The sequence below is a fragment of the Scleropages formosus genome, chromosome 8, assembly GCF_900964775.1.
Source record: "Scleropages formosus chromosome 8, fSclFor1.1, whole genome shotgun sequence".
NCBI lineage: Eukaryota > Metazoa > Chordata > Actinopteri > Osteoglossiformes > Osteoglossidae > Scleropages > Scleropages formosus.
Window position 1 is genome coordinate 16882157 of NC_041813.1, and position 12642 is coordinate 16894798.

General features: G+C 46.1%; 2 protein-coding genes across 3 annotated transcripts; both read right to left on the reverse strand.

The window, feature by feature from the left end:
* Nucleotides 1-258: 258 nt before the first annotated feature.
* LOC108935810 (mitochondrial dicarboxylate carrier-like) lies at nt 259-5365 on the reverse strand. 2 transcript variants are annotated; one of them, XM_018754687.1, is made up of 11 exons: nt 4883-5365; nt 3655-3774; nt 3420-3534; nt 3066-3114; nt 2638-2679; nt 2496-2539; nt 2286-2356; nt 1898-1990; nt 1526-1603; nt 1392-1448; nt 259-1248 (listed from the first exon to the last, which is right to left on the reverse strand). In XM_018754687.1, the coding sequence occupies exons 1-11, from the start codon at nt 4994-4996 to the stop codon at nt 1144-1146; spliced, it is 888 nt and encodes a 295-aa protein (XP_018610203.1). In that variant the 5' UTR covers nt 4997-5365; the 3' UTR covers nt 259-1143. The 2 variants fall into 2 exon arrangements, with proteins under 2 accessions (XP_018610203.1, XP_018610204.1); XM_018754688.1 differs by lacking the exons at nt 259-1248; nt 1392-1448 and having other exon boundaries at nt 1532-1709.
* Nucleotides 5366-7749: 2384 nt separating this feature from the next.
* Nucleotides 7750-11864, reverse strand: LOC108935802 (39S ribosomal protein L12, mitochondrial-like). Its single transcript, XM_018754678.2, has 5 exons — nt 11569-11864; nt 10999-11191; nt 10702-10776; nt 8555-8689; nt 7750-8428 (listed from the first exon to the last, which is right to left on the reverse strand). The coding sequence occupies exons 1-5, from the start codon at nt 11625-11627 to the stop codon at nt 8312-8314; spliced, it is 579 nt and encodes a 192-aa protein (XP_018610194.2). The 5' UTR covers nt 11628-11864; the 3' UTR covers nt 7750-8311.
* Nucleotides 11865-12642: the final 778 nt, after the last annotated feature.

Consider the following 12642-nt stretch of genomic DNA (forward strand, 5'->3'; position numbering starts at 1 on the left):
CAGTCCTGAGAAGTCAACGCTTTTGGTTCAGTGGGCTTGAGACACAAGCAAAGCTCTGCTTACTGGGGACCAGCACACACACACCACACTGATAGACCACTTAGAGAATACCGCAATAAAGAGAGGACTTATTTTATAGAATTAAAAAATTTTACTAAATCATAAACTCACTTAAGACTTTTGAGACTCATCAAAATGCTGAGACAGGCTCAAAGCAAGAACCACACACCTACCAGTTGTAATTGTTCTCTGCTTGTAATGCTAAAATATGAAAAAAAACAATAATAAAACTGCTGCAGGACATTTATACACATTAATATTGTCATTGCAATGTCATCTGGGAACAGTCTCTCCAGCAGACTGGTGTTACACCATCTGAGTGAAAAATATTATATGGATTCAGTCATATCTGTAAGTTCATCATGTTTTATCTTGGACAACTAATGTACACAAAGTGCTTTTCGTCGTCGTCCTCATTAAGCAATTTCATTATAAACTAGGAGATCAGTTTAAAAACCCAGTGTAAACTCCTGCACTTCTGTCTTCACCACAAAATAAATTCAGCATAATTCCCATTCCACACCACCAGACATTGTCATAGCATGTTTGTCCCACCACATGAGTTAATACAGGTGCTACTGAGCAACAAAATTTTTTTGAAAATGAAGGGAGGAGAAAAAAAAAGATGACCTTTAAACCTTTATAAGCCTGAGCTGATGAGGTACTAGTATGTATAAATTACAGCATTAAATACAATCATCTGCAAAGTGTTTGTAGCAGGAGAACGGACCACATATACTCAGCTCTCGGACCTCTATGGTCAACATGATGCCCACAGCAAGAGCAAGACCTGTACCTTTAACAGGGCACCCCACATGCACATTTTTTTCCACTGTAAGGTTCACCTCCAGATGCTCATGTGGAGCTCCCCTTGTCTGCTCAAGGTTCTGGGTAGCTCGCTTGTGTCTCCAGGCTGGACTGTTTAGAATTTACGACACATCTACAACTGTGACCGTCGTCTTTGAGAGCTAGTTCCCCGAGCGGTAGGGATACGCGATGGGCAGATAAAACGGGGTGCTTTCTTCCCATCAACCCACGGTCTTCTGTGGGCACGAGGGAGACCATGGGGCCCGAAACGTAAGGTCACGTCACACGATGACAGATGCCAAAATGCTTGCGGAGCTGCTCAAGGAAGATGAAGGTCAGCACGGTGTGAGGGATGAGCCGGATTCCGGCAGGAACAAGGCCCTAGAACAAAAGAGCAGTCAGCGAGGTTGTAAAAAAAAGCTGGCTGGAACGTGACCGAGGATCAGAACGGAGTGCCTGTTACACTGTAAACAAAGAGTGAAGAAGTTCTAAGGATGGCTCCGCTGCCCTGAGGGTCACAGTACCTTGTAGAAGGCTAGAGGGCCCAGGTGGGATGTGTCCCTCAGACAGTGAATCACCCCCTTGAAATACAGACAGATAGTCAGTTATACGAACATGGCCCTGTATAAGAAACACATCTGCACACACTCAGCCTCACCCTGTATTCCCCTTTAGAATTCATTAGTCTGGTCTTCACCACGTCCATGGGCTGGCAGAGAAAGGTGGCACAGCCGCCCTAGAGAGGGAGGTGTGGTGCCAGGAGTTAACATTCAGGTAGAGGGCCAGGTGGTGTGGTGGTTATGGACAGAAGGTTGGTAGATCAAGGCCCAGGAAGTACCTTGCTGTTGAATAGTTGAAAAGCTAATCATCACGAACCGCTCCATTTAAAATAAACGAAGAAAAATTACCCAGTTGAATAAACGGGAGAAAAACAGTTGCTTAAGATAAAAGCATCAGCTAGAAAGGTAGAATCATTTCGCTTTTGCGAAGACCTTTCAGAAGACACTGGGTGCGGAGAAAAGCCACTCACCGCGATCAGGCTGGCAAGGAAGTGTGTGAGCACATTGTCCGTCATGACCCCGGTGCCCAGGACCAGCTGCTTTGCCTGGTCGTAACAGGAGAGCTGCACACACAGAACAACTCGCTGTTTCGTCTCCAGCACGTGCACGCGTTTCAATTGTAATTTACCAAAATATCCCGTAACCCACTCGAACCAGCCTCAAGAACACACGAGCCGTGCGCTCTTTTTAACTCGAATTTAAAAACGTCTAGCGGAAACACCGCAGGCCGGCTATTTTTCCCCCCTGGACACATTCTCACAGGCTAACATTAAAAGGCAGATGCACGTCTGAAATTTTGTGCTCCCGTCACGCTTTGCTTCCGCTTCCCTTCACTCCTGGTATCCGATCCCCTCTCACCTGTCCCACCGTGACCATCGCCCCCCTGCTGGAAGCCATCGAAGCCCCAGAGAACAGCTTCCTCACTCCCTCTGTGGACACACGTGCAACACCATGGGTGACACCAGTTGTCAAGTCATAAGCGTTATTAAAATGGAATATTATATACACCCCCCCCCCCTCCACGCTCCTACCCAGCACCCCATTCAGACCCCTCTTTCGTATCCTTGCCTTCTCTCCAGACGCGGATCAGCCCGTCCAAGGCGTGCGCGTAGCTGTGCAACAGACAGAACACGGGTCTGTTCAGGATGCTGTGAGAGAAACACCCGCCACGTGTAACCTGCTCTCAGTGGGATTAATATGACAGACTCACTTTCTCCTGAGCGCCGGTGGCAACTTCACATCATTCTGCATTCTGCAAGAAAGGGGGAAAAAAAAGCCGGCACAATCTTCTCGAATGATTAAAACATTATAAATACTCTTGGCCGTCCACCTCATCGCACAAAGATGCTGACGAAGGTACATGCTGAAACACAAGCTATTTTGAAGTCCATTTTTCTCATTATTGACCGCTAACACCACGGGCTGTCGGACACGGGGCATTACTGCCACCTCGTGGTCGACAGCGACATTGCAACAGATTCGCAATTGCAGAATCCTTCGGAAAATTAAGAACTGAAATAAATGCTGCGATGCAGGTGTCTGGCAGATATTTAGGGCAATTTTAGTGCAGAACATTTACTACGTTTACCATGTCAATAAGCCCTTTCCATAAATGCACCATAGTGAAGATGTTCTTACCTGACATTGACCATGTCCGCAGGAGTCCCTATGAAGCCGCCAGTCAGACCTAAGGAGACGAGGGGTAATCGTTTAATTCCTTATTTCAATACTGATAATTATTTATTACTAGATTAAAGAGCAGTGAGAGTATAACGTGAGAACAAGAAATAAAATGCAGCGAGGGGCTGACATGAAACAGTGAACCAAAGATTGGCCAGGTTTTGTCCACCCAGATGGGGAAGCAGGAAACACTGTCCACTGATTGAGAAATGATGATGGAAATCCTGAACAGCAAACAGACCAGAAACAGGACATCAAGAGGTAAAACTGCCGAATGCACGATGTGAACGGAAGTCCCCACCACGGCTGTACCTCCAAATGCTCCTAGCAGTACTTTCTGGTAGAACGGCATGGGGCCCTGGTTCCTGCTTGTCAGCATGTCCCGCACCGTCTCGTAGATGGCAAAGCGCATCAGGGAGTAGGACATCTGCAGGAAAACACAGCAGCCCACCGCAGGAATGCTCAGGAGCTTTAGACACCCTCCTGCAACAGCCCTGCTGAACAAATGCCTTGGCATCCCATTGCTTCATGGGACCCAAACACTAACCTGCCTGCAGAGGGAGGCACTGAGGCCGCTGTAGAGCGCCAGCACCCCTTCGCTTCGCACCACATGCATCGCCATCCCCGTCATCCTCAGCTTCACCTCTTGCTGCGTCTGCAGATGCACCTGGAGGTGAAGGGTGTCTTACAGAGGGATGCTGAGAAATGCCCCCCCCCAAGCACAAGAGGTGTTGTCCAACTTGTAACTTCATGAGAGCATCAACAGTCAGAGTCAAGCTTGTAAAAGAAGTTCAGATACATAGATTTTTTTTTTTTTTAAAAAACTGCACTGGGGTCATTAGTTTCTTCAAGATAAACACCACTTGTACGTTCAGTGCCAGTCATACGAAGCTGAAAGGGACCGTCCTCCAGCAAGGTTACCCGATATCTGCACAGCGGAGTGTCTCACTGTCCCAGCTGGTCCACAAAATGGGGCAAAGTTCACATTCTGCCCAGGAAGCCCAGACACCCAAGCAGAGTGGACAGCTCATCGCTCTGTGTTTTTATTCTGGGCTCCCAGGACAGTTCAGTGGAGGAGCTCTCAGGAAGAAGGTCTTAACCTTTTCTAGACCAGACACCCTTTAAGAATCTGATATAAACTGAGGACCCCCCTACAAATGTTCTAAAATAAATTCAGAGAAGATACTGCACTCGACTTACTACTCTGAAAACTGGTTCCCTTCACATAGCATAATGTCATATATAGTAATAGCACAATAAAGAAATCTTATTTACCTAGTTGTATTTCCACAGCAAGCCTCTGATCTAAAGGCTACATTTAAACTGTTAGTATCATACTTACAGCTGACCTTCTATCAACAGCATTAAGTAAAACTTTGACATTACATCTTCAGTCCCATCCTGATTTTAATATCTTGGCTTCAGAGATCTCCACCTGAGACCTTCCAATACATACTCCGCAGTAGAAGATGCTGAGAACTAGGATCAACTTCATCAAATCTGTCAGAAGCACTTTATTAATAAAAAGGAAGAAAGACATAAACTGGATCACATCATGTTCTGGAGTGCTGGCTTTCTCATCTACTGGAGATATGGAAATATTACACTCTTCCTTTACCACAGTCCAGAGTAAATGTGATTCTCCACGACCCCTCACCTCCTCCTATTCTCCACATTCGCACTCGCAGGGATGACAGAAGAGGATAAACGATAAAACCACCCCCACTCTCGGTGCTGTCATTCCGCGCGCTCATCCCGCGTCTCCACGCGCTTACCTTAATGAGATCCAGCGGGTGCGTGCAGCACGCGGCCCCGCACGAGGCGACGCCCCCAAAGTACCAGCGCGAGACTCTCTGCTCTGCCATGGGGTCCGAACGACGGATCATCATTGTCACCCAGTGCCGAAAGTCCCCTTCCCCCTCGGTCCTTCACGCGCTTCAACCACCAGCGGCGCAGCAGCGTGTGCGCGCGGAAGCCGGACCAAGAACCTCGCGCGCGCCACTATTAATAACGTCTTTACGTTAATCCGCAGACCTGCTGGCGATCAAAGCCTGGAACCATAGGCCACTTTGACTTGTTACACACAGGAGCAGAACTACAGTCTTACCAAACCCATCGCAAGACAGCGCAAACCAGGAGAAACAGAGAGGCTTGGCCTCCCGAGGCTGCACGTGCGACGCGGTCGGACGGGAGGCACTAATGATCGCAGCTCCTGAAGTGATTTAAAAAGCAAACTCGTCCCACTCGAATCCTGCGGACAGTTGATCTGTTTCTGCCGGACAGGTGTCCAGTGAACGGCGTGGCCCCATTTAAAGGGCCACACACAGGCCCGCCATTACCGTGAGCGAACGGGGCCTTTGGTACACTGTACCTTTAAGAGACGCATTTCCACGATAACCAGCATAGGTGTCTGTCATCAGCTGTTGGACATCTGTCTAAGATTATTTTGGTGAAACATAGATTATAAATAGTTACATGTGTATGCTGAAAATGTGTGTCACTCACAAATATAATTATAAATTATTAAATTATTGATAATCAAATTTGATTATCAATAATTTATAATATGATACAATTTGTGAGAGTGATACAGCAGTTTCTAGGTGTCTGTATATATATATATATATATATATATATATATATATATATATATAGTAATACATAAAACATGTCACAGCACTGTTTAATTGCCTTTGTGCCTTCATTTCACACTACAGCAATATCTCTAAAACTGAAGACTGTATAGGACAACAAGTGCCATGCAGTAAGAACTTGTCCATCCATCCTCCTTATCCATGAAGGCCATGCCAAGTCCAGGAGCAGCTGCTTTCTTAAATATCAGCGTACGTGACGAACATATAAATAGTAGGGAGCTTGTTGAGGGTGGTCACTCCAGTTGAGATGAGCACCAAGTGGTGGGCCGGCAGCTTGAAGTATTCGGTGCATGCAATGCTGAAGGATGGAACCTGCACGGATGGGGGACTTCTCACACATCAAACTGCCAAGTGACAGCTTTCAAAATGTGGACATGCACAGATTTCATTCAGAGCAGCAGTTGCCCTAGGCAATGGCAATGCCCCTTACACTCACTGGAAACCATTAAAAAATGTGTCTCACCACCCCGCAAATGTACTTACCCTTTACAGCATTGGGTGTGTACAACAGCAGCTTACAGACATAGTTCAGAGAGATCGACACATTTCACAAGAAGTGCTAATACTTAAATCACTGACTTAAAGGGCCATTTGCTACTGACACTGTAATATAATAGGAATGGGAACTTCTCATTCGCTGTACATTATAGATGGTCAGACTGGGCTCTAGGGCATGAACTTGGTTTAAAAAAAGAAAAAAAAAAAAAAAAAAAAAAAAAAAAAAAAACTATAGCTAGCCAACAGATTCCACCCGGCATAACTAGGCTCCAGAACCTGAAATCGGCTCAGAACCACGAATGAACACTTTGCTCTAGTTCTCACTCCAGACCAGCATGGGTGAATAGTGTCAGGAGTGGAAACCATGAAATCACACACTCACAGGTTGCTTTGTCTCATGGAGGGTGCACCAGCTTTCAATAACACTCCTGTTAGGGGTTTAAAAAAAAAAAAAAACAACTTCCAATGCATGTTGATTTTAGACCATGCAACACTGTGGAGTTGACAAAAAAACTACTGACCAGCACTCATGTGTTACTCAAGCAATGAACTGAAGCAATGTACTTTCATATCTGGGCATGTATGATGATGTAGTATAAGTAAAATAGTAAGGCTAGTAAGACATCTTTTGGAAAAAAAAAACAATGCCTAATCTCTGTTAATAAAGTAGCCCTTGATAAAAACAATTTCAATGAAATAGTTGCTTAAAAGGTAAAATACCTTGACAGCAGTCCTACTGTATTGATGTATAGCACAGTATACATTACAATATAGGCACCTATAATAAATCCTCTTGTAGACTCTATGGAAATTGCACATACTTAGCTCTGAAATGTATTTTACATCATTGTTTGAAAATTACCTAAAACCATCGCACAATATCATTTGAGCAGTTTGGCTTTTAGTTGCATACATTAAGGATTCTAAATATTTCAAGAGGAAAACACCAAGGCAACTTACTTAAAAAAATGCTATCTATATCTAGGACTGTACTGAAGTATGTATAATACACTCTATTCTGTATTACATTTAGGCATCTCCAATGAATACTAAAGCACTCTCTACCAGACCATAACGGAATTGCTTTAGAAGAAAGTTATATGAACTGAACTAACAGCCATCATATGAGCAGCTGTAATGTACCCTCATCCTGTCGTCTTCTTCGCACTTCTTAAAACTAACCCCAATCTGCCGTTTTTACCATGCATCCTCCTGTGGGCTGTGAAGGTACTACATACACTTACAAAAAATATTAGGGTCATATTTTACACCATTGACAAACCACCATTACACCATTATTTGTAAAACCACCTCACCATGTCTTTTGAGCAGTTTGCATTTGCTTGCATAGATTATGGATTCTAAAGACTTAAGGGGAAATACAGTGAGGCACCAAACTTAAGAAGATGCCATCTGTACCAAGGAGAGTACTGAAGTAAAGACAGTATACTGTTTATTACAATCTATGCACCTCCAATGAATACTAAGGCACCCTCTAGTGGACAATGTAGGTATTGTTTACAAGAAAATTACTGTCAGGTCTCAAGCTCTAGAACTGACCACTTAAGATAAAATACTGTATATTAATTGCACCAAGAGCCATGCTCATCATCTCAACAGTTATACTGTCCTGCTGTCCTTTTGGTCATCGTGAAAAAATTTTTTTTAATTTTAAAATTCTTAAAACTAATATGAATCTGCCTTTTCCTCATGCACAAAGAACATATCCATATGTGCCAAATCGTGTTTATTGGAAACCGAATATCTTTGAGTAAAGTAACCTCTGGCGACTTCCTCTGTCCAGTGTGTCCACCGGACAAAATCTGTTGCTCTCACATACAGGTGTGAGAGAACCAGGCAGTCAGTGTTCCCAGATCGGTGGCTCCGCAGATTCAGTCCACGACCACATCTTGTCAGACAGTGGCAGAGTGCAAAGCGAAGGCAAATTGTTCAGGTTCTCCTTTGTGTTTCTTAGGGTGCTAGAACACCATAAAAAAACAAAAGACAAGAGCAGCACAGAAGCACTCCAGCAAAAGAGGTTAAGGAAGTTCTCTACTCCAGCTCTACGGTCCCCCCTGCTGCCTCCAGCGCCGCCTTCAATTTCTCCGCCTCCTCCTTGGACACGTTCGCCCGGATTTCTTGAGGTAATGTTTCCACCAACTTCTTTGCCTGGTAGAGGATTGGGGAGAAAAATCAGTTTGCCTTAGTGTTGCACAGTACAAACCTTAATGGACATGGAGCTACCAAGGCAAGTGTTTCACCAGTGATTTCACACACCTTACAGGATCTACATACCTGGACAAGGTTTATACCCTGGATGCAATTCTTCACCTCTTTGATCAGCTTCACCTTCTCTGTGGCCTTCACCTCTGTCAGTTTCACTGTAAAATGGGTCTTCTCCTTTACTGGAACAGCCTCTTCCTCTGCTGGCTGTGTGTAGAAACACAATACACACACACACACGCGTCAAGAAGAAAACATTATACAAGCATACGCTGCTGCGACTGAAAGAACAACAAAATATTGTAGGAAGAACCCTTCCCTTCTTGTAAATCAAACACACTCATTCCTCACACAAGAGGGTTAATTAATTCCACGAAAGCACCCCATGAGGAAAGTTCCAATTTTGAGGGGCTACAATTATTATTTCTTACGGCAGGAGGAGATTCCTAGACATTTTATATTGCTGTGTTTTGAAGAAAGCTGCTGTCTAACCCATTCCTGGACATGTGTGTTGCTGTGTAGTTCTCATGTTAAACAAGCACTTCACCAGTATTGCAAACACACTCATGAAAGGAAACATGTCAAACCACTAAAAGTCCAAGAATGCACTTCTAATGTTTTAGTTTTTAATTAAGCTGTCCTTCAATCAAGTCATCAGACAACATGAACTTTGCAGCAAGTGCGTTGCCCTAGGACTGAACTGTAGACAGTTAGTAGCATAATGGTTAGACCTGCTGCCTTTAGACCCAAAGGCTGCAGGTTCGAATCCCAGCTGCAGTACCCCTGAGCAAGGTTCTTACTCTACATTGCTCCAATAAAATTACCCAGCTGTATAACGGGGTATATAATTGTGGGTAGCTTAACAATGTAACTCATTTTGGAGAAAAGCATCAGCTGAATAAATAAACTGTTTCTTTTAAAAACCTGCCACTGGCTAAAAACGGCAAAAAAAGAAAAAGTGATCTGCCTTATCGGCTCTTTTTCCGCCCGCGCTGGAGTTAATATCAGTGCGTAACAAGCGAAAATGGGAACTGAATGGAATGATAAGTCTGCTGTATAAGAAAGGGCACGTTTTCATAAGCCGGAGTAGCAGGTTTTTATATGGGACCACGTTACAGGAGAGCTAAGTGTACAGTATAGAACAGGAGTTTGGACAAAGTTTTAAACACACACACACACACACACACACATTTTCAGAACCGCTTGTCCCATACGGGGTCACAGGGAACCGGAGCCAACCCGGAAACACAGGGCGTAAGGCCGGAGGGGGAGGGGACACACCCAGGACGGGACGCCAGCCCGTCGCAGGGCACCCCAAGCGGGACTCGAACCCCAGACCCACCGGAGAGCAGGACTGTGGTCCAACCCACTGCGCCACCACACCCCCCAAGTTTTAAACATCTACTGAAAAAAAATTTTCAGGTGCATAGCTTTACTATGCTGCATATCGTTACGTAGAACTCGGCCCAGATATCAGGTCGGTCGCTGCTGCATCCGCGTCCATGGGCTCGTGCCGCACGATGACGTCGGGTGAGCGAGAAGTCGACGGTTGTGGCTCCGAGGCCGCCCGAGTCGATTCTGCAGCCTCCCGGGCACACCGTTCACGCTTTCGCTGAGCTGGTGTTTCGACTGGTGTCTTTCGAGTCCCGGAGCCCTCGGTTTGCACCCTGCGTGCAGCTCGTCGGTCGCGAAAGTACTTTGCGTCGTGTTTCTTGGGCATCTTTGAAATTTTTAATTCGATGATCCGTCTCCGGGCCCCCTACCTCAGTCAATGCAGGTTTTCCTGCTGGCACGATACGTGTCCGGCAGCACGGCTCTCTAGCGACGAACTGAGGCGCTGACGTCAACGCTATGACACGTGGTTCGAACGTGGTGACATCTAGCGCAACGCGCGGCAGCTCCATAACGAGCCAAACGTGGGACATTTTCGCAACGTCGCCAGCTCGCTCAGGCTCAACCGGCAGCGGCCGTTCACATGTCGTGCGATGCGGCGTTCCCTCCTCTATCCAACGGCATATGCGCCATCTCTCTGCGTCTTTTCATTTGCGAGCAATAGCAGCGAGAGGGGGTTGCATTTTTACGTGATGGTCAAATCCCAAGTTACCCCCCACCTAGTGAGGAGAAAGACGTAGTTCCACGTCAAAAGGTCAGATGTAGAGGAAACACCACTGGCACACTGCTATATGACATTTGAAGCACAGCTGCAGGTGCCACCCTACCTGTGCTGCTGGAGTGGCTGACGGGGCCACAGTCCCCACGGGCATCATCCCCACCTCTTGGATATTGAGCGTTTTCTGGGAGGAGAGACATCATCATTAACAAGCAGTAACCAATCAATCAGATACAGGAACAGCATCCAGTTAAAATCCAACATCAAGAGTATTTCCAAATCGTTCGGTTTAAACAACGGCAAATGTATTCCTCTCTACGAGAGCCCGCAAGCAAGCGTGTACCCCAAGGGTTCCCCAGCCGTCGTCCAGGTAAGCAAGCGCACACGCGTGCTCTCCCATTCCTACCTTGAGCAGCTCGTTGAGATCCGATACCTCCCTCAGGGTGAGGCTGGCGATTTCCTTCACGAGCTGCTGGATTTTTGGGGAGTACTGCTTCGGAGCTCCATCCAAAGGCGGAGAAGGGATGGGGTCCGACCCGCTGGCTGGGCTCATCCTGAAGGTCCTCAGAGCGCAAAGAGCTTGGGAGCGAAGGTCGTGTCTGACATGATGATAAAATCCACACATTTTGGTCAGCATCATCGTTGAATCCGGCGCAAGAACCCACATGTCACTCAGTCCATCGCTCAAATTCGCAGCCATATATGTCGGATCGCTGTCCTGGAACTGTGTACCAACGTTGGCAACGTGTACGATCGATGCCGCCTCTATCGTCGCTACGCTACTACCGCCTTTTTCCATTTCTTACACTCAACTTCGCCGATCCTGATCATCTTCACCCGCTCTTTGTCCTCATTCTGTCCCCAGTTAGTGACCCAGTTGTGTCACGGTTTTGTTCCGCCCGCCCGGGGTCACGGTCACCCTCACCCTCACCCTGCACCTGCCTGCTGCTGCCTGCCTGCCTCAGGCTCAGCTCACCGGTGTGTTTTCGCGGCGATTCGCAGCGCGGTCCGGACGCACCAGCCGCTGCCCCACATTATGTCGCCGCGGTCCGGGTTTGTCTCGGGTTTGCTAGTCGGGTTCTGAGGCCCAAATCACTCCTTGGTTCGCGCCCGTCTTCTTTCTATCGGCAAAACCAGCTCCTTCAAATACACATGGCGCACAGCGCTCGTTTAGGTCTCACCCACAATGCAACGCGCTCGGGTCAAAGACCATTGTGAAACGAAGACCCGAGACAGCAACTGTTTTTTCTTAAAAGCGCTCCTGATTTCTCGTCAAATAGCTGAGGTTCCTGTACATCACTGCCACAGCACATTCCGTTCCACTTTTCATATATGCACAATAATGAGAAGTGTAATATATTAAATAAGACCACGATTTCAAGAAACTATAATATTAATATTGCATATTTGTAAAAATTAGTTATGTATAACAAGTACATACCACAGGACTTAGACTGAGATATTTAGAGTCTAGTGTACGGAAGGGAACCTATCTATAAGGTAGGAGACTGCAATTCTGACAGTTTATAGAGTAAGAGGGAACTATAACACTGTGAAAGGCCATCCGGTTGCTCGGTGGTGCAGTGAGTGTGTGAAAGGCCAGTGCTCAGCTGGAGAACTGGACATGAGGACAACACAAGACCTGCAACAGAGCAGCAGGGCTCTTAAACTTTGTAACCAAGTAATCTCTGGCCCCATCTGCTGCCTTAGTACCCACTATAAACTAACCAGGTACTTTGCATGCATGTGTGGCTTCTATCGCTGCCCATGTAACAGTAAGATAAAGAACTGCTCCTACCAGTACAATGTAAATTCATACTATCAAAAGGGAGCACCCTGTTCAAAAAGACCAATTCAGTACTCAGGACCAATCCAGTTTGAACATCTGAAAGACAATGAAGTCCCATTACTTACACTGCACTACGACTGTGTGTCTTATGACACCTGGCAGGTGCAGCAAAACAGCAGTAAAATAATCAGATACACGAGAAGAACAAGATATTTATTAAATATTATGTTAAAATTACTGAATGATCTGACAGGTTGTCTA

What these genes read in the sequence shown, in the direction of transcription:
- LOC108935802 (XM_018754678.2), bottom strand. Translation starts at nt 11,627, where the DNA reads ATGTGGGGCAGCGGCTGGTGCGTCCGGACCGCGCTGCGAATCGCCGCG. An exon ending in ATCGCCGCGAAAACACACCG is followed by an intron (nt 11,192 to 11,568) that starts GTGAGCTGAGCC and finishes TCATCATGTCAG; the next exon opens with ACACGACCTTCGCTCCCAAG. An exon ending in ATCTCAACGAGCTGCTCAAG is followed by an intron (nt 10,777 to 10,998) that starts GTAGGAATGGGA and finishes CTCTCCTCCCAG; the next exon opens with AAAACGCTCAATATCCAAGA.
- LOC108935810 (XM_018754687.1), bottom strand. Translation starts at nt 4,996, where the DNA reads ATGATGATCCGTCGTTCGGACCCCATGGCAGAGCAGAGAGTCTCGCGC. An exon ending in ACTGCTAGGAGCATTTGGAG is followed by an intron (nt 3,115 to 3,419) that starts GTACAGCCGTGG and finishes TCGTCTCCTTAG; the next exon opens with GTCTGACTGGCGGCTTCATA. An exon ending in GCCCTCTAGCCTTCTACAAG is followed by an intron (nt 1,249 to 1,391) that starts GTACTGTGACCC and finishes CTTTTGTTCTAG; the next exon opens with GGCCTTGTTCCTGCCGGAAT.